General features: G+C 37.2%; 1 protein-coding gene across 5 annotated transcripts in view; it reads right to left on the bottom strand.

The window, feature by feature from the left end:
* Nucleotides 1-25,692, bottom strand: part of LOC102540945 (aprataxin and PNK-like factor) — an 86,345-nt gene that overhangs the window by 42,657 nt on the left and 17,996 nt on the right. For all 5 annotated transcript variants that reach the window (XR_012058919.1, XM_072937616.1, XM_072937617.1 and 2 more), the window contains exons 3-7: nucleotides 23,182-23,354; nucleotides 18,817-18,961; nucleotides 18,354-18,486; nucleotides 10,715-10,899; nucleotides 2,954-3,315 (exon numbers count right to left, since the gene is read on the bottom strand). Coding sequence is in view for 4 of the 5 variants with exons in the window: in XM_072937616.1 (XP_072793717.1) it covers nucleotides 2,954-3,315; nucleotides 10,715-10,899; nucleotides 18,354-18,486; nucleotides 18,817-18,961; nucleotides 23,182-23,354 (998 nt within the window). In the remaining variant the exon portion in view is untranslated. The remainder of the gene's footprint in view (nucleotides 1-2,953; nucleotides 3,316-10,714; nucleotides 10,900-18,353; nucleotides 18,487-18,816; nucleotides 18,962-23,181; nucleotides 23,355-25,692) is intronic.

Raw genomic sequence — 25,692 nt, forward strand, 5'->3', positions numbered from 1 at the left:
TCAGCCTTAAAGAGGAAGGAAATTCTGACACACGCTACAATATGGATGAACCTTGAAGACCGAATAAGTAAAATAAGCCAGTCACTAAGTAACAAAAACTGTATTCTTCCAACTTACGTAATGTAACTAGAGTAGTCAAAACTGACTTGCTTTAATCTCCAACCACTTCTGGGCTATTTCCATATATGTTAATTTCACAAAAAATTTTATATGGAAGTTATTACTGCTTTATATAATCAATATTCAATTTTGTTATGCTATTTTCCCTCCCGAATGTCTATACTCCCAAATGAGGCCCCTCCTACTTAGAAACAGTGAGCTCCGTTTGTCTTGCCAAAGTTCCATAAGACTGCCCAAAGCTCTGCCTGTCCTCAAAGCTCTCGCCTGAAATACTGAAATATCAGCAAATGTCACAAGGGGAAAATAAGCCTCAACGTCTTGACTGCCTCTGATGTTCTCAAACATGGGTGTTCAGCTTTGCTAGCTGTTTTCAGAGGGAGGTTTGATCCTCAATGAGACACTTCACCTTTATCAGAGAATGAAAGCCTTATTGTATATACTATTAACTCAGATAATTTATATGACCTTATGTCGACAAAAGCTACAAGTTTTAATAAAGGTATAAATTTCTTATATGCTAAAAAGAGATATTTCTACTTCTGTCCCATGTTTAAAACCAGTTTACTAATGGAACCATATGCTATTAAACAGAAAAACTGTATGAGCCCAAAAGAGTACATCTTTCAAGGAGTTTTTTGGAAGCAGCGGTTTCTACAAAGTTAAATGCTATTTTGTTGTTATTTTGTTTCACACAGGATCGAAATAAGACGTGACTGCTTTAGACAGGTTGCATTTGAAGTGCCTGTGAGACAAGTGCTGATTACCTGGATCTAAAATTCAGTACAGAAATCTGCATTGGAGACACAGACTTGGGAGTCAACAGCATGACAACAAGGGACAGACTATGACTACTCTTGAGGAATAATTTCTTATTACAAGGCAGAACATACAAATAAATAATTAGAAATCAATGATTAGATATTAAATATTAGATCTAATATCAAATATCAGAAACTGTATGAGGCAAAAAGTTGCATAGATTAGGTGATGAGCAGGAAGGAAGGGCATGTCAGAAAGGAGGTGAATGTAAGCAGGGTCTTTAAGCAGGGAGGGAGTGAGAGAAAGGGGACAGTTTGTCCAAAGGACATACAACAGCTTGATGGCACGGTGCAGCCCAACAATTAACTGGGAGTTCGGGGCCTTCCGCATTAGGCTGAGAAACCCAGCCGTCAGATACTGAAACATTCTGCACGGGAGGGTAATGTTGTCAGGTTGGTTTTTTGTTTTGTTTTTGTTGTTTTGTTTTGTTTTGGTCTTTCTTCTCTTCTTTTTTATCTTTGTTTTTATTTTCTTAGCCAGATCACTCAGGCAACAATGCGGAAGGAATATGAACTTGAAGGAAAGGGTAGAGACTTGGGAGATCATTCACCTGTCCTGGCATGAGCGAATGCAGTGTCACCGAGGCGGGAGAAAAGATGCATGTAAATGGTTGTTATGATGTACACAGATAACAAGAACTCAATATAGGTTACTTTTTTCCCTTTGTTACATACATAAACATTTTGTTTTCAAGATTTCAGTGGCAAATATTTCCCAGGTATTAAATATGTATATCAAAATGAGTGAAAAAAGTAAGATAACTATTAATAAGCTATGAATGAGTAACGTGTATCATCATCAAATATGAATGAAGTCATTATGAACTTGATAAAACATTTAATAAAGATAAATGCCAGTGCTGAACACTGTTATGGACTGAATTGTGTTCCCCCCTCCCCATCAATTTATACATTGAAGCCCTAACCCCTCCTGTGACTATATTTGGAGACAGGGCCTTTAAAGAGATAATTCAGATTAAACAAGGTCCTAAAGGGACAGCCTTAATCCAAAGTGACTGGTGTCCCTGTAAGATGAGGAAGACACACGAGGGCTGCATGCACAGAGAAAAGGCCACACGGGGACACAATGAGAAGGTGCCATCCGCAAGCCAAGGAGACAGACAGCCAAGGCCGCAGGAGAAGCCAAACCTGCCGACACCTTGATCTTAGGCTTCCAGCTGCTACAACTGTGAGATAATAAACTCCAGTTGTTAAACCACCCGGGCTGTGGCATCTTGTTATGGCAGCTCTAGTGAACTAAGTAAGACAAACACCAAACAGGATTTTTCAAAAACCCAAAGTAACAGGAAGTTTATATACTTCCATTCCACAACTTTCTACATTGTGTTCTACACGTGGAAATAAAGCCCTTGCAAACAGACAAAGTTGGGAATAAATGCATACGTTACAGCTGTTGAAATGGAAAAATAGGTTATTCAAGTGTTACTATGGCACTGCATTTTAGAGAGATAATACGAAATTAGAAAATACGGTGCAATGTAATCAAATGAAGTTCAGTACAGGGGTAGGTAACCCATCAACCCGGTTGTCTGAGAAGGCGTCATGGAGATTCAAAAGCACCATTAGAAAAACATAAAGGAAAATGCACGAGAGTAATAAGATGCGCAAACACAACCTGGAATTCTCTTGGCAGTGATACTGCATACATTGACTGTGTATGAAGCCATCTTTCTAGCAGCTAAATAAGACATTCAATAAGCAGGTATTCAGGACTGAGTGATGCTGTTTTCAAGCCTGGATTCCCCAGTTCAGAGCTTTGCGTTGCACAGTACATTAACATATGAAACACCCATAATTCCACACCAGATTTTAAAAGCCTCCAGCAGGCTCGCTAGACTGCATGCTGACAAAGTGCAAACCAGCAGAAACATGATGAAGCTCCTAGCCTTGAGGCCAACGGGCTTTACCAGGCTTTTAACACTCACAGTTTACACCTACATAGTTACCTACTGTTGAAATAACAGAATTATATGCCACCTGTGATTTCATTTTACCTGTAGCAGTTTGCCCCGTATATGCAGGATGTCCGCTTGACCTTGGGCTCCTCAGAGCCACGTGGAACTGCATCGGTTGTCTCTGCGTTTGTGTGCGAAGTTTCAGGACTGCAGGGACCAGAGCCGGACTGAGGATGAGATCTTTGAGACCCGTCACGGAAGGACTTGCCCTGGGCACTCGAACAGCTCTCAGAACAGCTCCTCGTCTCGTCATCCTTATTTCGTGTTCCTTTAGTGATGAGTTTATGCTCAGAAGCCTTACCAAGCTCCTCTGTTGGGATTTTGTTTCTCTGTGTACCAGTTTTCACGCTATTCACTTCTGTGCTATGTAACGTGGCTGCAGAACATGACTGTGGCACTTCCTATCAGACAAGTTGGAAAAATAAATAATAAAGTGAGTTTCAAAAGAAATATGTAAATTTTAGCATAAAAGCATGAAACTACGAGGTTCACTCACGCAATATACATATTTTAAAACTTTAAGATTCACATTTGAAAGTTATTAAAAATCCCATGCACTGTCCTTACAATTTTTTATGTTACTGTAATACTTTATTTCTACCCTTTAAATATAATCATGATTTTTTCCCTGTAGCTAAATAATTGCTCCTCCCTCACAGGAAAATTTGCATGAAGCTATGACAGACTTAGAAAATAAACATGATTCCTCTGAAGTGGTATGAACAACAGTTTCAGTTTAACCAATTAAAAGTATTCCAAGTCAAGTAAATATTCTCATTAGCACTGCAAAAACTTTTTAATGCATACTTATTACCAGTACAAAGAATAAGCCTGGTCTCATCCTATTAAAAATAACCTCTTAATTATCCCTCCTTCCTGTGGAGCGGGAACATTGCTCAGATAAACCCCAGTCATTCCAGTAACAATTTCTAGGCTGTGATGACAACATACCAGATATACGTGAATGTTCACCCCTACATGTAACTAAGAACTCATGTACGCTGGCTGTCTTCAGGAAAATAGCTGGTTTTACTATTATTTAATATCCAATAGCTCAAATTTCTTGAGAAGATATTATTTTTAGCATGACTTCTTTTCAGCTAATTACTTAGATGTTTTGGTAAGTTTTTTCTTTTTTAAGAAACACAGTATGCAACTTGAAAATGTCATCCAAACTGACAAAAGACCTGGCAGAAAGAACCTAGGTCTAATCACGGCTCTTGCAGAGTAACAGGTAACCTGGGGGAAAAGCAATCATGTGGCTACCTCTTGGAGCTGGCCCTCAGCTGGTGGCATTCATGCCACATCCTTCTAACATACACATTCTTTTCTCCCAAGCTGCTCAGCTGCACCCCGATCCCACCTCCCTTTGCTACGGGACCAACTAACACACGCCAGGAACTGGAACTGTGGGGTGGGAACAGAGCAATCCCGACCCACGTCCCCACCTGGCGGACCCCCACTGAGTCAGCTCGCACCAACTGTCTTTTCCCCATAGAGGAAGCAATGCGGTAGGTCAGCAAATCCACCGGCTAAGTTGTCCAATAAAATGTCAGTCTCTTGCTCCTGTCAGCATCTCGAAACTCCACAATAAATTCTCTTAGAGTCTCTTAACTTCTTCCCACAAGCACAGCACCCTCCCCAGTGTTAAAACCTTCTGGGCTCTCGGTTCTCTCTGCATAAAGCCCGGGGCTGGGAATGTGCGTATGTCTCATACCTTTCAATCAGCCCCACGGGGAAAGGTCTGGTCTCACTGCTGGGGGCTCCTTTCAAACGTAAGATACTTCTACCAATTAATGTAAGCCCCCAGCTTTGGGCCTCAACAACAGTTTGGGGACAATGGGCTGAGAAACGGCCCACTCAGTGTCCCGTCACATTTATTAAAGGGAAAAAAGGGCACACCTAGGGAAATAGTTAAGCAAAGCAGAATACGCTCCGACCGTGAAACACTGTGCAGAGGCTGAAAAGCATGAGGAAGGTCTACGTATATCTAAGGATTTTTTAAATTAAACAACATACGCTATGATTTCATCTAGCTTAAAAAAATCCCTATGTATCTATGCGAGTATTTACTTGTGGAAATCCAAATGAGAAGATTTAAGAGGCAAACCAAAATATCAGTAAGGCAATGGGGCTGCAGGATGAGGCAAATCAAGATTCTCACTTTTTACTCCATATGCATCTGAATATTCTAACTTTTTACAACAAGCATCTACTATATTACCATTTAAAAATGAAAAACCAAAGGAATGAAATAAAAGAAATGAAATGTAGAGCATCATATTTCAACCTCCTCTACTTCCATGAAATGTAAAGGAGGATTTGGTTGTTTGTTTTGTTTTTTTTAAAATATCTTTACAAGGAGTACGTTTAATACGTCAGTTTATTCCAAAAGAGAAAAGAGTAATCAAGCCACAGATATCAACACTATGGGTCAGGGGTTAATATCTTTTAAGAGGTACAAAAGCTGGAATTCATAATGTTCTTTATGGAACTCTATGAAATATTGATATTCAATAGACCCTTGGCATTCAAGAATTTAACATTTGTGGTTTCAATTATTTATAAACAGTCCCAAAAATCCATTACATGCAGTAATTTGTAAGTTTGCTGAGACATAAATTTGTACTGTGCCAGTTACGAAGCTCATGAGCCAGAGCAAGTCACTGAACTGGCAAATGAGGGAAAAGGAAAGATGGAAGATGCTCTGTACTTGGAAGAAGTAGGGGGAGGCAGAAGCTCTGTAGTTTGCAGCACCCACATTGTTTATGTCCTAGATTAGATGAAAACAGGAAGACTGAAGCGTGGGAGGCTAGAGATCATGACAGAAGAGGCCAGATCCCTTACATTTTGTAAAATACATGCAAGACACCTCAGGGGATGGAGGAGCATGGAGCTGGTAGAAGGTGACCTTGGTGCTTGAAGGTGGCCAGAATGTACAATCAAGGCGATTAAAATCCCCTGTGAACGCCCCAACAAGCCCTCCCCTGTCCCTCAACCACCTGAAGTTTTAATATACTACAAAGGACAGGATAAAAAAGTTCCCCCTAATACAAGTTCAGGGAAGTAATTTGTTGTTTCCAAGCTGCCCTTGGAAAGACTGTCTGTGCTATTAAGTTGCCTTAAAAGCCCTGCATCAATGCCATTAGGACCCACACGGTAAGGACTAAGAAATCCAAAACTCCGGCCCCAACTCTACTCTTGAGCTTCAAACTCAGATATTCAACCACTAGCTAGACATTTCTTCCTCAAAATCCTATTCTCCTCAAACTCAAAACGCCAAAATTGAAGCCCTCCCTCTGTACCGTGTATCATAGTTTTAGCCAACATAACCTATCCACTCATTCTAGCCAGAACTTTCAAATTCTAACTTTCACTTCCTTCTTTCATTTTCCCCCCAGATCTAAGCAACAAGTCCTGCAGTTTGCTTCTTAAATATTGACCTAATTTAATGCCTTTGCAAAGAAAGTTCCCTAGAGGTTCCACTTTGTTGTACTACGTGGACGGCTGGCTTCTTCGCTCTCCTTCTCAAGCCCCCTCACAGGAAGACAGCATCCACTTGCTAAAGCTTTTAGCTTTAAAGGGACATAAGGTCACCAAAGGAAAACTGCAGTTTGCCCAAACCCAGGTTCGACATTTAGGGCATCTGGTATCAGAACAAAAGCTACACGTAGACCCAGATGTACTCCGTGATGATACTTCACGGTGCCCTAAGTTTCCCCGAGCCCAGAACCAAGGGCCAACGGCAAGGTTTTCTCGGGTTAGTTGGTTACCGCCAACATGGAATTCCAGGCTTCTCTCTCTCATGGGCAACCTCTGTATGCTTTACCAAACTGCAACAACTGTGTCCCCACCTTTACAGGAAGAATCCAACAACATAGCCTTTATGGCCTTAAAGTTGAGTTTGATGAATCCACCTGCCCTTGGGGACCCCAATTATCAGCTTCTCTTTTTCCCTTTTTGTACATGAAAAGGAAGGGAATGCCCTTTGGATGCTTACCCAAAACCATGGGGACCACCATCAAGCCACAGCGTATGACAGGCAGCAACTGGCCCTGTGGCACAGGGATCGCCTGCTTACCTTAAAGCCATTATGGCTACTGCGCTTCTCGTTAAGGCGACCAAGGAAACTGTGGGATCCTCTTTAGCGATTTTTGCACCTCATGCAGTAGAAGCCCCTCTGCGCTTCCGTCATACTCAACATTTCTCAGCCAGCTGCCTCACCTACGAAGTCCTTCTGTTAAGAGCTCCTCACCTAATTCTCTCCTGCTGTAATCACCTTAACCCTGCTACCCTCTGCTCCCTTCTATCACCAAAGAAGTCGCTTAAGACTGCTTAACCCTGTGCTAATCACCTCCTGACTCCTCATGATGATTTACAGGAAACACCTCTTGGCAACCCTGACTTCTCGTGGCTCACTGATGATTCACTATTTAAAAGGTGACAATGGCAAACACTGTGCTGGGTGTGCTATTGCAACTGCCCTTGACATTGCGGAGGGGACGTCTTCACCTTGGCTGCTCTGGCCCGACAGGATGAATTATATGCTGTCACACGGGCTTGTTCCTTAGCCCAGGGCAAACCTGTCAATACTGATACTGAGGGCACATATGTTTTCAGAATAGTTCATGATTTCGGAATGTTGTGGAAGCAACATGGCTCCCTTACTTCCCACAGAAACAAAATTTTAAATGGTCCTTATGTTCAGGAATTACTGGATACAATACTTTTACCTACCACTGTAGCTATTATTAAGATTCCAGGGCATTCTCAACTTGACTCTCTGGAAGCTAAGGGAAATCACCTTGCTGACATTTCTGCAGGGAACGCTGCCCTTAAAGGGGCCAACAGCAGCCAAACCTCTGCCACGGTCCAAAGGGACGTTTTCCCAAATGATAACTTAGAAAAACTGGCTAGAGAAGCCCAACAACTGGCCTCAGAAAACGAAAAGCAAGATTGCAAGTTCAAAAAACCGCTGGTTAGATAAAAAGAGAAAGCTCTGGTCTGGACCAAATTACAACCCAGCCTGACTGGAGACTCTAAACTCCCCTCTCCTCACCACAATACGTGCACTATAGCACTGGTCTACTGACAAAATGATAGCATTCCCGAATCAATATTGATGGGGAAACATTAACAAGGCCACCAAAGGTGTCTACCTCACTTGCCCTACTTGTCCCAAATACAAGCCAGGGAAGCCTGTTTGTACTGCTCCCAATTTAAACCGCCTAACGCACCATTCAAGGTCTGGCAGATGGATTTCATATAACTTGTTCTGTCTCATGGATATAAAAATGTTTTTTTAGTGGTCTGTATGTTTTTACATACAAATAGGCTTCCCTTGCAGACAGGCTACTGCTTTTTCTGTGTTAAGGTCCTTTTAGAAAAGATTATCCCTGCCTGAGGAACGCCTCTCGAATGTCACGGTGATCAAGGAACACATTTTACTGACTGGGCACGCCAACAAGCCCAGGCTGCCTGGCCAGTTTCACAGCGCGTTCACCATGCTTGCCACCCTCAGTCTTCTGGTTTAGCTGAACGCACTAATGGTGTTATTATAACTCGATCGGCAAAATTTGTTAAGGCCCTCCAAACACCTTGGCCAAATGCATTGCCATTGATCTCTCTAAATCTCAGATCTGCCCCTTTCGGAATGCATAAGCTCTCACCCTTTAAGACACTCACAGGATGCTCAGTGCACTTGGCTCTTGCCTCTTTTGACTCACAAGGGATAAAGGAAGAGACACTCCAATATTGCAAAGGCCTAATTCCTTCATTAAAAATAACCACGTTTTGGCTAGAGCAATCTTTTCACACTATATTCTCAGGAGATGATGACCTGAAACATCACATCTGGCAACCCAGATATTTTGTCTATTGGAAAACACCTCCAGAAGAATTCTCTTCGACCTCGCTAGAAAGGCCCCTATCAGGTACGGCTAACCAACCCTTGTGCTACCAAACTCTAAGGAACAGACTCTTGGATTCATGTGACACACCTAAAAAATGCACCAAACCCTGACTGGACCTGCATATCATCTGATGACCTGAAAGTAAAGATGTCCCATAATTGACGCAGATGATATCTGATGAGACAGCTTTCCCAAGATATCCAGACCAGGCCCATTGGAAGTTTGTCTGCCAAACCTTTGATGATGACACAACACTTCAGATGCTCTCTAATCTCTACAATCTTGATAACATACAGACTTTAGACTAAAAAATGCCTGAAAGTGCTTCCTCCTACCCCTCCTTGGACTTGAATGTGACTACAATAAGTTTCCAATCTGTGCTGTGCACTTTCCCACCAATGTGAGACACCATACCCAGGAAAGGTCCTTCCTGGCATGAAGGTACAAAGCCACTAAAACAAGAAAACATGACTCTTGATCAGCAATGCTTTCAGAGAATGACCTTGATCAAAAGGGGAAATGTGAAAAATTAATAAACAGAAACCTCAATTAAATAGTCAGGAGACAAGAAGGCAGAGCTCTCATGCTCTGTGATGACAGCAGAGCACAACAGGAAGAAGAAAGACTCCTCTTCTGTCCTGGCAAAAACTCAGCCAATGAAAAATCATGGACTCTACTACCGCCCTCCCAACTGCCTTTTCCCCTCTATAAAAGCATTTTCCTTCCCTAGCCATGAGGAACTTGCACGTGGCTCACCCATGACTGCAGACTCGGAATTGCAATTCTCTGCTGATCCAAAATAAACACATCTTTGCAGGAGAAATATCTGGAAGTCTATTTGCTTTAAGTCAGCAGTATGTTTAGAGGGTAGAGGCTATTAGGGCTCAAAGTTATATTTATCTTAAGTTTTTATGGCCAACATATATGAAATCAGAATACATTTTGTCTTCATTTACTAAACGTGACTCCATAAGTAAGCAAAGGAGCTGAGTGTATCGTGATTAGACCCCACTTCTCTAGCTGGAAGAAAGGAAGCAGAATCTTCCCTAAATGGACAGGAGGCAGGAGTGAGAGGAGTACTGTAAAAGGACTGACTCTCTGGGCCAGCTGCTGGCATTTCAATCAATCCAGTGCATCCTATTCTAAAACCAATCCTACTCCTTTGGCTCTTGCTGGGATTAAAAAGCTGGGGACCCACAGAGCTTAGCCATAGGTTTACAAGGATCATGAAAACTGTCATCGAAAGTCACCCCTCTTCTGAAATGAAGAACACTTGATCTTTCGCCCAAGGGCCATCTCTCCCTCTCTCTTTTTAACCTTCTCTCTCTCTCTAAATGCATCCAATAAATGGAATTTATTTGCTTTAAGTACCCAGTATCAAAGAATGCTTAAGTCAATCAAACCATTCCAGTGAATTAGCAAAAACTGAAAGAGCAAAGAAAAGATTTATAAATACTGCAAGTTAGCCCAGAAGTAATCCTGCAAAAGGGTGTTAAGAACTACCCATCAGTCCTTCTCTTCATACGCATCAAGAAAAAGGTAGTGACAGGCAGTTTGAGAATGGCCAACAGAATAGAAGAAACCAGGTTTTCCAAATGGAGATATCAAACTATGATCAGAGTCACGTGGTTTCCACCCTCTTCCAGTCTGAAGATTTCTAAATTAAATAGCCTTATTTTCTACAATGCAAATACTATATTAAAGATTAGTAAACAAACAAACAAACAAACAAACAAAAACAAAACCCTGGGCTAGTTTTTATTTTGACAAACTCAATAATAAAAAGCAGTTTTGGTTTTTTCCTTCACATATACAGCATATAATTATTTCTAACTAGAACACTTGATGAAGAAAATAAACCATCAAGTAACGAATTTTTAAAACTCACCTTGGATGAAATGATAGACTCTTCCTGACCAGCATTTTTACACTTTTTTCCTGCGTCTTCCTCTGCTGATGTACCTTCTGAATTTCCTGATGAAATAGATCGCTTTCTTCCTTGCTGTGATATGCTTACTTGGGTTTTATCTTTGCAGATTCCTTCTTTTCCACTTCCCTGGATTACATTATTATCTGAAACATATACAAGTACGTACACATAAAAAAAAAAAAGAAAAAAATTATCTCCTGTACGTTTAAATGTCAATAATCCGAACCAAAAACAAAACGAAGAAGAAAAGAAAAGATAGAAGGAGAGAAAAAGGAATGAGGAAAATTAAAGTTCTATTTATGTTAAGGCCAACCTCAAAATGCACATTTGCAAATCTCAGAAAGTACTAAGCAGCACCATGGCCAAGAGCTCCTGCCCGGGAGTCACCCAGGCCAAGATGCTAATGTGGGCAGGCTCCATCCTTTAACAGTTTCATCTCACCTCTCTGAACTTTGGCTTCATCATCTAGAAAAAGGGAGTTACAATCATAACTCATGGAGTTATCAGGAGAAGTAAATGAGGTGAGATATATATAAACTATCAGAGTGCCACATGCATGTTAGCTATCATGTATGTTCTTTTTAATTTTAACATTGAATTTCTCTAACAGAGAACCTGACACATAGCGACCCAACGAATTTTACAAATCCATTGAGCCCCTAACATCCACAGTGAGGAATGCAACTTCAGTTATCTTACATATAGATTGAGAACCCAAAATAACCAGAAAGGGAGGGCAATGTATAAAATTTACTGATAAAGACAACAAGTCTCTTGGAAATGTTAGCTCTCTTGATTGTGGTGGTGGTTTCATGGATATGTACATCTATTAAAATTCATCAAACTGTGCATCTGAAATATGTGTGATTTACTGTACAGGAATCATACCACAATAAAGGTGTTAAAAAACAAAACAAAATTAAAAAAAGAAAGCAAGTCTTAACAATGGGCACTACATCCCATACACGTAAGGTTCAACATAGTGGGGACAGTTAGGTCAGTATCATATTTTGCTAACAAATTCATGAACTGTCTAATCTGAAATGTAAAAAGATCTACTTATTTTAAGAGGAAAATCTTCATGGTTAGTTGTCTTTTTCCCCTACCTCATAAGGGCAGAGACTTTCTGTGCCTTGTTCACTGTTCCCAACTTGCAACTCCAGTATCTAGAGCTGAGCCTAACAAAAAACTCGTGAATATGCTCAATGAATATGCCTGAGTAAATGAATTGTGAGCACAAACAGAAACTGGCCGCAGAGCCCCCTGAGAGCCTGGATGCCTGGATACAGGTATGTAAGGCAATCCGTAGTCACCATCCTAATGCTCTAAAGCCAGGCTTAGCAAACTTTTTCTGTAAAAAGTCAGACTAAGTATTTTAAGCACTGTGGGTCACATAATATTTGTCACAACTACCCAACTCTGCCTTTGTGGTGTGAAAGCAGCCACAGACAATACATACATGGATGAGAATGGCTGTGCTCCAATAAAATGTTCTTTATAGAAGCAGGCAGTGTGCTGAATTCGGCTTATGAGCTGTAATTGGCTCAGAGCTGTTCTAAAGGATATTCAAATGGCCTGAAATCATACTCCTTTATTAAGTTCAGGAAAGAAATACTAATAGAACACTGTCCATATTATTAAACAGGAAAAAAGTCACTGAACCGATCTAAAAATAATGTATTATTAAAGGGAACTTATGAATAAACTATCTAATAACTAAACTTAGCCTCACTTATTTAAAACTTCATTTTAAATATAGATTAGGAAATATTTCATATCATCTTAGAAACTGTCAGAAATAAGACTAAAGAGGACTGACTGTACAGCTTGGTGAAGCAAATGACCAAATGCTACAACAGTTATGAATTAGCTGAACCAAGGGAAATAATCAACTATGATATTGTTTATTAAGCTAAGACCTAAAAAAACTGTAAGTTAAGTAAGACACAGCTTTTGCCCAAATGGCAGTTTACCGCATTCCAAGTGTCACACATGTATATAAAATTCTAAAATTAAATATATATTTAAAATATTAAATTCTTTAAAATTCCAAATTATCTACTACAAATATTCGTTCTGGGGACCAGTTAATTTCTCTTTGCATAAGGCATTTTGATATTGTTAAAATGCTCTTCACAAAGTATATATATATACTATATAAATAACTGGCTCATAAAAAACTTTATATCTGGCATATAAAATATTTTTCTAAATTCAAGAAAAGTACAGTTAAATAACAGAAATAGAAAAAAATTAGCTATTAGAACAAATCACTTTATTTCCAGCAATTACATTGGAATTGCATTTACTTGCATGAGCCACACCAGTACTATATGAATGCTAGCTCAACTACATGCATAGACGTCGCTAAAATCACATCCATGCAATCTTGTCCTCGAAAGAAACCACTCCTAACAGCTACATTAGCAATGTGATGAAACAGACTTGCACGCATAGTAAACAATTTTACGGTTACCGGAAGAAAGGGGATGGGAAGGGATAAATTGGGGAGTTTGAGATTTGCAAAGGTTAACCACTATATATAAAAATGGCTAAAAAACAGATTTCTTCTGGATAGCACAGGGAACTACATTCAATGTCTTGTAATAACCTTTAATAAGAAAGAAAATGAAAATGAATATACGTATATATATATGCATGACTGGGACATTATGCTGTATGCCAGAAATTGACACATTGTAACTGACTATACATCAATTAAAAAAACAAAAAACAAACAAACAAATTTGATGTGTATCCTCCTTAAGTTTTTCCTAAGTTTAAGCAAATATATCTACAAATACATAAACATACACAGGGCTAAAAGTATACATGTTACTATTTCTGTGGGATAAATATCTAGAATTGTAATTTCTGGATCAAAATGTGTTGTATATTTAAAGATTTAACAGATTTTTGGCAAATAACTTTAAAGGCTATACCAACTTACAGTTCCACCAGCCATGTTTGATGATACCTATTTCTGTCAGTACTGGATATTATCAATTGCTTCGATTTTGAAGAGTTTAATGAATAAAAACTAATATCTGGTTGTTTTAATTTACATGTTCCTATCTGATAATAGTCCTATATTTATTGGTTATTTATATTTATTCTTCTGTGGTATATAATATACAATACCCAAAATTTCTACTGAGTTCTACTTTCTTTTATGTTACTAAGTAGACGATTATTAAAAATCTTCTATTTCATAACCGTGACAAATAATATATTCCAGTATATTGTTTGTCAGTCTGCTATCTGCCTCTGACTTTGTTTACAGTGTCTTTTGCATAAAAATTTTTTTTCATCTTTAAGTACATCTGTCAAATTTTTCCTTATAGTTCGAGGTTCCCCATCATTAAGAAAGTCTCCCAGAAGTAATAAAAATATTTCTTCATAGTGTCTTCAAATGCCTTAACAGTTTCAATTTTTACATTGGTTATTAATGTAATAGAAGTTTATTTATGAATATGTTATGAGCATTGCTCTATTATTATTTTCTTCCAAATGCAAAGCTGATTTTCCCAGTATCGTATTTAATAATAATGTATCCTTTCTCCAGCAATTTGAATTGATAATTTTTTGTACATTAAATGTATGTTATTCTAATCTGTTTTGGGGTGTTCCATTCTTTTTTACTGATAGAACTTACCTATTCCTACGCCAGAACTATCAACTACAAAAAGTGGGCACCAGGCCCAGACTGTGATAAAGTAAAATTCAACAAAGAAACAGATATTTCTGTTATTCACACTGCCCTTGAACATGTATGGAAAGTCTTCTAATTCACTTTATACAGTGCTGACATAGTTCTAATGCCAAAATCTGATATGGACGGCACACACGGAGAAAAATACTAGCCACACTTACGAATATAGACATAAATGTCCTAAACTAAATATTAGCAAATCTAGCCGAGCACAGCAATAATAAGCCACCATGATAAAATCAACTTATTCCAGGAACACAAGCATGGTATGTTAGGAAATCTACCGACACCAGTAGTTACGTTAACACGTGAAAATGCAGGACTGTTTCTACACCAAAAATTTTTTCAAAGTAGTCAGCAGTTATCCCTCAATCGATCAATCAATCAATCAATCACTCTAAACACAGTAAGAGTATCAGAATCAAATACTAATCATATCAAATGCTGAAACACTAACAGAATTTCTGTTAAAATCCGGAATAAAATATAGATGCCAGTTTTATCCATTTTTATTTAGGATTTATAGGATCTACTTACAAAATAAAATAAAAAATGTTTTAAAAAGCACTAGACAGATCTGAAGAGCCAAAATGATCACAACTCTGTAGATATGATTATACAGCTAGAAAATCCAAGAGGCAAAAAAAAAAAAGAGTTAATTAGATCACTGAGCAAGTTGCTGAAAATAAATACATAGAACAACTAGCACTTTAAGTAAACTCTGAACCATAATTAGATTAAACAATGTCGGTTAAGTATTTATAATCTGTACTGAGTTGTCATACAGAAAATATTCAGAGTACAAAATTAAATGCAAACCAAATGGTTTGGGGACTACTTACTACTTCAGTCTTTCTCAGCATGTGTCACTTTTCATGACTTCATGTTGGAGGGTTAGAAGATGGGGAAAGGAGTACTAAAGGGTACCATGATACCCATGAAAATGTAAGAGCTCTTTTTTCAGTCTAGCAAGAGCGCCATACACTAGGAGTTGTAACTCGTCCTGGGGCCCAGAAGGCTGAGAGAACACAGATAAATGGAAGCAAAGAGAGGGAAGGTTCTAATAGCCTTTCCCCAAATATATTCACTTATCGATCATTAAGAGAGACGAAAAAAATTTTAGCCCAAGCCTGAGAAATTCATGATAACATCCAAGGGCTAGTATCTGCGGACCCAGAAAAATGAATAAACTAGAACAATACTGGCTGAAAAACAGAAAGGATAGACTGATCATGCCAACAGTCACATACACACAAGAATTAAGCCAACAGTTACAATGAGAAAAGATCCAGGAGAGAATGCAAGGGCATATTAGTAAAATAAGAAACAGAACCAAAACCAAACTCCCAGAACATACATTTAGGTGGCCATATAGTGACATGGTTCGGAGCATGAGCTTTATATAAAGAGTCAAGTAGAGCTGTTCTCAATTATAGCTCTGGCATTTACGATTTTAGACAGGTCATTTAACATCAATTAACATTATTACATGTCCTGTGCTTAATGATACAGAAGGTTCCAAAATATCAAGATGGTTTCAGATCATCGAAATAAAGATCCATGAACACAGTATAGTACTAACGCTCTAAAAGACATAAGAAACTATTCTACATCTGAATGAGCCTACAGTGCATCCAGGAAATTGATTTTTAAAAATCACTAGCATCGGTCTATTGACCTGGATGATATATTACTTAAAAAACAAAACAATAACAATAATAATAAAAACTACACAGCAGAAGTCAAATTATTCCAACCTTTAACTAGCTGGATTCAAGCACTAAACTGTCCTTTACTTCTGTCTTCCTGTCTTTAAAGGAGTTAAGTAACCTAACTTTGCTCTTACAAGTGTTTCCCCAAAGTCTAAAATATAAGACTATATGCCTGAATGCAAAGGCTTTTTTACTTTCTCTTGAAGTATTTCATATTTTAAGTACATAGTGAACTATATAGTGTTCCTGTTCAAATCAATGTCACATTATTCTCATTTGCATTTTCAAGGCGAAGTGCACAAAAAAGTGCTTCTTATTTTATATGGTACATCTATCAAGTGAAAGTTAAAGGCTATATTTATAATTTGAAGCAAACATATTTTGGACTATTATAAATAATGTAACAGCGGTAGTCAAGAAGCAGTTGCAGTACAAAACAACTCCGAAAGAAAAGAACTTGTAAGGAGTCAGTTCACACTGGTCTAATTTTTGCTCAAACAGTTACTGTCTCTATATTAGAGAAAATGTTCTGCTGAGGGAAAGTACTTGCCCCTCCTCCACTACCATCCCCCATTCTCCAATCCATTCCTGCAAATTGAGGAGCACCATAGTGAATGAGAAATGTTACCAGTAAGAATATATTATACAAGTAATGATGGTGGATAGTAGATTGAAAACCACTGTCCTGGAATACAACTTTTGCCAGGAAATCTTAGATTTAGATATGAAAATTCTCCAGATTAAATAGCATCTCCCTCAACACATAATACATAACCTGTTTTTCCCACAAGATCGCTCTGATCCTACTATAATCAAAACTAGCATTAAATAAGGAATATTCTGTACGCAACATATTTGATCAAAAACTTTAGAAGACTTCTAGGATCACTATGCTGAGTATGAGAAGTGATAAGAATCATAACATTCAACTGAAATATTTATTCAATTGTGCTGTTAACTGATAAAAGATAATGTCCAAAGTAAAATGGCAGAGTAGCTTGATTGAGTGAATCATCCCAAACAAAGCCATTATAAATTTTGGACAAAATATTAAAAAAAACAACAAGTATTTGAAGGCACTGGAGAGTAACCAAAAAGGCAGAAATAAAGAGTCTGACCTTGAAAAATTAACTACGGCCTGTGAGGTTTGTGAATTTGTGGTGTTTCTCCTGAGGGCAAACCTCAATTCACAGGTGACAGAAAGCTGCAGCCTTATTGGCTTAACTAGTCAGGGGACAGAGTTTGAAGCTCATGGAGCAGATAGAAAGTTAAAGACAAAATCCCAGAAGGAAGAAAGGCTTAGAGGAGCAAGAACCAAAATCTAATGTAAAATTGACCCAAATCCTTGGCTAGTTGCTAAACTTCATGTGCACGTGGGAAACCCCAGGAACCCGGAGGAAGAGCAGCAGCTGGAAGCTGGAAGAACCAGGCGGGGACTGCAGCTGCTGTACACACAGGAGAAAGAGAGTCCAGGGCCTGAATTAAAAGCCCATTAAGAAACCAGTAAGAAAATTTCCTATTACGCCAACTTAACTGCCTGTTGGAATAAAAACACTTATTCAGAGGAACATAAAGTCAAGGCCTCTACATGCTGTCATTCATAACATCCATCCAATAGAATAACCAGGAAAACGTGACCCAGATAAAGGAAAAACAAGCAGCCAACAGATACTAAACCGAAGATGACTGAAAAAAACAACTAGTAAGCCTTTCAATAATCTTGGCTTAATGGGAACACCCAGCAGATGACGCAAGTCATTGCAGTATCTGCCATGACAGCAAGCTATATGCTAGGACACTGGTCTCATCTTCTTTGACTCCTTCGGCACTTAACATTGTGTGCCTGGCACTTTTATGTTTAATTAAATAAATTTTAAACACTCTTACTGAGCTTGTCTTTTATCTTAGACGTGATCCAACAAGTTAGTTTGAAAATGTATATTAATAAGTTCAGCACATAAGATTAATAGCACTTGTTAAAGCAAAAAATAATTAGCAGAATGGTGTTTGATAGGTGGCATAAAATAGCTTATGTTTTAAGTTAGACTTCATGGATACATCTAAAAAAAATGTTAGCTTAAGTTATACACTTACACAATCACTATTCTATCTCCATCATTTGTTCAGAAAAGCTTTCAAATTCTGCTTAATGTTCTCTTGAAACAAAACCCACCTCCACCGCTGACTGGCGCTGAAAGGTTTTGCTCACTTAGATCTTCTGTTAACATCCAGGCTGGAAGGATTCTTCTCCTCTGGGCAGGGTTTGGCTGTTGCTTACTCATGCCTCTGCATTCACCTGGGAGAGACTAAAAAGACACCTACATATTAACTGCTAAAAAGAGCCCGCATCCTTAATGAAACTGTAAAGTTATTTACTTTGCAGGAAACTGCCATTAAAAAACAAATCCATCTGCAACCACGGACTGAGTTAGTCAAATTTCTCCAAGAGAGAAATTCAATATCTCTATTAGCTGAAGTGTTGGTCTAGGTGATATTCTCTAGAGCTTAACTTCAAAACAGCAAAAGCAGATCAATGCTAGCAAGACTGTCATGCTACGTCTAATAGCGGTTGTCTTTTCTCTCCTCAGATTACCTAAGGAGCATGTTTTAAATGGATGAGACCTTAAATTTCTCACCATGCTGTTTGCAGTGGGCTGGGTCTCTGCTATTTCTGTGCTTCTTTCCAGCTGTGGGTCACCAGTTGTCTCAACAGGCAAGTCAACTGAGGAAGATTTTGGTGTCTCATTCAATACATCATCTTCATCAAGCATTTGACTGTTCCTATAAAGTAAAATTGAAATTCATTAAGTAATCATTTAAACTTCAAACACTTCTATTGTCTACCATGTCATTTTCCCAAGTACATCTAGCTCATGAGTTATGCCACTTTCTCAGACTTAGCAAGACAAAAAAGCAGATTACAACATGCTAGAATAAAATCTATAGACTACATACAATGTGCTCTTCATCGTCTACCCACTGCATCACCATAAAAGACATCAATCTTTCCAAATCATGGGCCTAGAAACCACAGCTACTTATACAGTGGGCAGTAGCCACCTCTGTCAAGGTTTAAGAGCTATTTACTTATTTAGTATTTGTCCAGATAATCCATAAAAGTTCAGAGCACCACCCATTAGGCTCCTGAAGAAAGAAAAAAGAAAATCTTGAGGTCAAGTTCACACATAGCTGCTACTGGGGTACTGGCCAGTACCGCCATTCGTGAAATCTCCCCCAAACTTGTAGTCCAACTGAAAGCTAAACGTTCTGACACAAGAGCATCCAAGGTCACATGTGGGACATACCAGCAGAACCAATTACCTCCTCCTCGCGGCAAAGTGTGGTAAGATCGTGCAAAGTTGTTAGATCATTATTCCTTATGTCTGCCTAGCGATGGCCCAACAGACTTATTTGTGAAATTTTTAAGATGTAGATATAAATACTACTCAGAAATAAAAAGGAAAAAACTACTATCATTGATCCAAGTACAACAACTTGGATGAATCTCAAAGGCCGTTTGCAAAGTGAAAGAAGCCAGACACAAAACGTACGTATACCGTGTGATTCCATTTAGATGACATTCTGAACAGGTGAAGCTTCAAGGACAGAAACCAGCTCAGTGGCTGCCAGAAGCTGGGGGTGGGGGAGGGGAATGACCACAAAGCAGCAGCAGGGAACTTTCTGGGGAAAAGGAAAATGTTCTATATCTCACCGTGGTGGCACTGACATGACCATACACATTTGTCAAAGTGCACTGATTACACATTTACCCGGGGTAGACTTCACTATGTGCAAACTGTTTCTCAGTAAAAGTGAATTTTAAAATATTGAAGATACAAGATTTTTAAAATTCGTCTAGCTGAAAACAGAATTACTGGCTTGTTCTGTTTGATTTAGTGTATCTTACAGGAATAATAACCTCCTCCAAAGGCAGCCTTGAATTCATGGCAGGAATCAGCCAAAAGACAATAACTTAGACTACTAAACCTCTGTGCAACACCACAGTTTTCGTTCATTCAATAAATATTTTTTTAAAACATCTAGTGTATGTCAGACACTGTTCCAGGCACTGGGGATTCAGACTTGAAAATATATTTTCAAGATTTCCTTTCCTGTCCTTAACAGTGTCTTAAAGAAAATAACCTCTCTAGAGAGACAATGCACTTCCTCATCAGCAATGAAATTCAGATAAAATGTTTTACAATATTCATAGTCACGTATTCAAGAAATCAGTGCCTGCTAAGCACCCACCAATGGAGAGGCAACAGGAATGCAAGACAAAATTAATGTTAGTCCTTCTATATGAAGCATGTCATAATTTAATGAACTAAAATATAAATTTTTTTTTTTTTGGTTTTCTCTTACTTTGACTTCTCAAACAAGTATGAGTTTTGGTAATTCTAGCAGAATAATTTCACAGAAACATATAGAAAAGAGTGAAAAATGAACAAACTAGGGCTGGTGTGTACAGACCACACATATGCTCCCACTGAGCTGGTTATGAATGGGTTTCATTATAGTCTAAATACTAAATGAAAAGCATATTGGCATGAGAAAAATGGAATCCTCAAGAAATGACCAGCTTTTGTACTGTTATTTTGTTCAAACCTGTTTCTTAGATTCATAACTGGTTGGAAAAAAAAATTTATAGTGGTATCAGGGTCCTTAAAACTGCCACAAAGCACATTTACAAATTTAGATATAATTTATATATTCTGGAAAGCAGAGATCTGAGGTGCACAGTTTGATCAGTTTTGACAAATGCATACATGCATGTAACCTACACCCTTATCAAGACACAGAATATGGAAGTCGATCAAGATGGCAGAGTAGGAGGACATGGAGCTCAACTCCCCCAACAGACGCATCAAAAACATATCTACATGCGGAACAATCCTCACTGAAAACTAACTGGAAACTGGCAGAAAGAGTCTTGTACCTCTGTGCACAGTAGATACCGTTTTGTGCCTTGCTTCTTTGGTAGATTCCTTAGGATTTCCTAAATAGACAATCATGTCATCTGCAAATAAAGACAGTTTTATTTCTTTCTTTCCAACATTATGCACTTTATTTCTTTTTCCTGCTTTACTGGACTGGCTAGGACCTCCAGTAAATGTTGAATAGAAGTTGTGCAAATGGATGTCTTTGTTTTGTTCCCAGTCTCAGGGAGAGAACTTCCAATACTTCATTATTAAGTATTTTTTATAGGAAGGAAATTCCCTGCTTTTCCTAGTTTTCTCTAAATCTTGTTTTTAATTTGAACAGATATTTAATTTTTGTCAGAGTCATTTTTAATACATCTACTGAAATGATAGTTCTTTCATCTGTTACAACTAATTGCATTGATTGATTTTTATATGATAAATCCATCTTGCATTTCTCAGAAAAATTCCACTTGGTCATAGTATATTAAAATCCTTTACACAAAAAATAAAATAAAATAAAATAAAATAAAATAAAATAAAATAAAATAAAATAAAATAAAATAAAATAAAATAAAATAAAATCCTGTATACAAATTGCTGGATTTGACTTGTAAATATTTTGTTATGAAGAATTTGGATCCGTATCTGCTTTTCTTGTAATGTTCTTGTGTGATTTTAGCATCAGGGTTATGGAAGTGTCATAAACAAGTGGGGAAGTATATCCTCTTCTACTTTAGAGAAAAAGTATAACATTGGTATTATTTCTTCCTTATGAGTTTAAGAGAATTCACTAGTGAAGTTCTTGTGGGAAATTCTTAAATTGTGAACTCAATTTCTTTAATGGACATAGGATTCATCAGATTTTCTATTTCTTCCTGTATCGGTTTTAGTTGACTGTGTTTTTCAAGGAACGAATCCATTCATTTAGCCTGTCAATTTTACTGGCATAAAGTTTTAAATATTTCTTTGTTATTCTCTTAAGGTCTGCAGGCTCAGTGCTGACCTCCCATCTCTCACTTCTGACAGTGATCATTTGTGTTTTCTAGCTTTTTTTCTTGGTAAGTCTTACAAAAGTTTTATGAATTTTGTTAGTCTTTTCAAAAACCAACTTTTGTTTTTGTTGATTTTCTGTGGTATTAATTTTCTGTTTCATTCATTTCTAGTCTTATTCTTACTACTTCCTTTTTTCTATTTTGGATTAATTTACTCTTTTTGGTCTATCTTCTTAAAGCAAAAGCACAGAGCATTAGTTGTACAGCTTTCTTCTCTTCTAATATAGGCATTTTATATAAATTTCCCTCAAAGGACTACTTTAGATGTAGCTCATAAATATTTTTGTTGTGTTTTCAGTATTATTCTGTTCAAAATATTTTCTAATTGCCCTTGTGATTTCTCTTGGTCCCATGGGTTCCTTAGATATGTGTTGTTTAATTTCAAAGCACTTAAAGATACTCCTAGATATTGTATTTCTATGGACTTTTAATTTAATATAGTGCAATCAAAGAACAAACTCTATATTAATTTTGTCCATCTACTTCTATAGGTTCAGTTTAAGGATTCTATAATTTAAAAGCTAAAACAAAGGCAAACAATCTGCTAATGACTGCCTCAATAAAACTAGTGTATTAATTTCAATTTCACACCAGATATTTATTACAATACCCCATTTCATCAGTTTCCCTATTCTGTATTTTCTGTTATTCTTATAAGAAAGAAGAGTTATACAACTGTAGCCTAAGCAGAAGTTAATACCTTAAGAAAATTTTAAAAGCTAAGAAAAAGATTAAGAAAATATAGCCAGTTTCAAATTAACTATCCTCTTACTATTTCCTCTTACTATGGAAAATACATTCTAAGCACAATGGTAAAAGATACAACAGGAATGTGTTACTATTGAGGCACAAGTTTCCAAAATCAAATGTTTTCTAGAAAAACACGCACATACACACATCACGGAAGTCCCACATCACCAACAGAGTTGAATTCTAGAATGGTTTCTACTCAAGCATTTGTCCATGACTGAGGAATTAGATTACAAATCCCATTACTTAATCTCATCTCACCAGGCAATCTTACCTTAAAGTACATTGCATTTCTGTTTCAGAATGTGTAGATAAAACACGAAAAATGTATTTGTCAACTAATAGAGAAAAACTATCTCCAGGATTCAACCAGCGCCATAGGTTTGTCTTCAATGGTAAGAGCTGGCTCTTCTCAGAAGACTGATAAAAACATGGATTTGTGTGTATCTATCAAAAAAAAAAAAAAAGAAGTGATGTTATAACTCAAAATTATGACAAAAATAAAACTAAAATGAACTGATATAAAATTTTAGTATCAAAACAATTTTAAGTATAAACTTGGACTTAGAAGTCTAATAAATCCAGCACTTGTAAGTACCATAATTATTATCTACATGTAAGAAAGAAAAATCGCTTTACTATACCCCCCATTTCTCCAGGAATCAAAGGAGAAAGCAAAGTTATCAATTAACTGGTTAAAAGATACTTCTTTTTTGCTTAAGACAGATGACAGGACATTGGGAAGAGAAACATGAAGAATTCGCAGTCCAGAAACTGAGTCCCGCAAAATTCACTAATCCCTTGAAACTGGCAAGCTTCTTTTCTGCTCAGTTTCCCCTAATAATTTCTTACTATGATTAAGAAATGAGAAACTATGGGAAGGAGAATTTTGATCAAATCTCTCAGGCAAACAACACAGCTTTTTTTTTTTCCAGTCCTCACAGAGGGATTTTCTTGTTTTGTTTGAATGAAACTCCCACTATGAAGATCACCACCCATATTCAAATTGCAAGAGGTAAATATGTCTCGATGTCAAAAACTATTACAATGGCCACTATCTTGAATTCTGTTTCCAATGATTACTTCATGTTAGCAAAGATAAAGAGAGTTGCCTCCATAACTAAGCTCTACTGAAAGGTACCTTAAAAATTCTAACTAGAGCTGAAATTGACCATATCCAAAAGAAATGGAACAATGATTAAGTAGACATGAAACAAAACTTTGGAAAAATAATAGAATACTATAAATGCTTTATACCAATGTATTTGTAGATATGGCCAAAATTGACAATTATCTTGAAGAATATGTACCAAATTGACTTTAAAAAAAGCACATATGTTTTCATGTATGTGTGATCTGTTTAAAAATATTAGAAAAGAAAAGGAGATTGAATTATACTTATATTTTAAGAATATAATCAATAATTAAAATCTAATTCTTCTCAAAACCAGACTTAAATGGATTTAAAGATTTTTCTTAATATTCAAACTCTTCCCCAAACCAGAAAAGATGGAAGGCTCTGATTCCTTCAAGGACGTTAGGTTAACTTTGATTCCAAAGCAGACATGAGCAGAAAAAATCCTGGCAAACCCAAACCCACAGTGAATAAAAGATACAAGCTACCAATATGAGAGGCACGTCTGAAGTATCCACATACTTTTTCACATATCCATGGGATTATAGATGTGAACTGAAATAGATTATGCGATGGTCTTAGAAGTGGTGCAAAGGATACCATTATCCCTGAAGAACAGGAACTAAAATACATATCAATCTTCTATAGCTTTCTCTTGGAGTTATCAATAAATATTAAAGAAAGATTGATATGTACAAAAAAAAAAAAAGAGAGAGCTCCTGTTCTTTTCAGTGCTTTTTTTTAATTTGGAAAAAAAATTTTAACAAAATGAGTTGTGGAAAAGCTATTTTACTATTTTATAGCTACTGTTTTACAAGTGCATTCATAATTTCAAGGGAAGAAAAACAATCACAACTCAGAAATTTTACTGTGCAATAGAAAAAATACAGTCACCCAAAGATGCATATTTTGAGAATCAACACCAAATAGCCAAAAAAAAAAAACTTTTGCAACTTATATGTACTTATAGAACTACCCCCTCAATCATCCAAGAACCAAAGAGTAAGTTTTTATTAAAATGAAATAAAAGCGTTAACAGCTATGAATTCACCCTGTGGACATAACTAACCACTGGCGATACAGTCATTTACAGAGAACATCATCATTTTGCCTTTATAATGCATTTTCTCCCTGCTGATACCAGACTGTAGATTAAATTTAAATGACACATAAAAAAGCTAACATCATCTCCTTGTGAGCTAACATTATCTGCTCATGCACAATTTCCAAGAACTGGTAAGAGCCAGAGCCTTTTCTAAAGGGAAATATCAGAAGGAAGAAAGACAAATTCATCCAATTTAAAAATACAAATTAGTTACTGCCCTAATTGCGTTCATCTATCATTGTCTAAGCTACTTTTTTATTTGGTTGGATCCCTAATTTGAGGGAAACAAGAAAAATATCTAACCACTTAAAGTATACAGCATACAGAAGGGATCACTGTAACAAAATATTTGCTATATTCATTTATATAATTTTACATAGTTTTTTAAACTAAAACTTCTGTCTCAACACTTTGTTACAATTGTATATGTAGCTTGCTTTAGCTAAGGGATCAAATAATTTCTGATTGTTTAGGGAACAAAGAATAAATGATATTTATCACGTGTTATAAATAAAATGAATAAGCTAGAAGTCATTTGTCCATCT

The sequence above is a fragment of the Vicugna pacos genome, chromosome 15, assembly GCF_048564905.1.
Source record: "Vicugna pacos chromosome 15, VicPac4, whole genome shotgun sequence".
NCBI lineage: Eukaryota > Metazoa > Chordata > Mammalia > Artiodactyla > Camelidae > Vicugna > Vicugna pacos.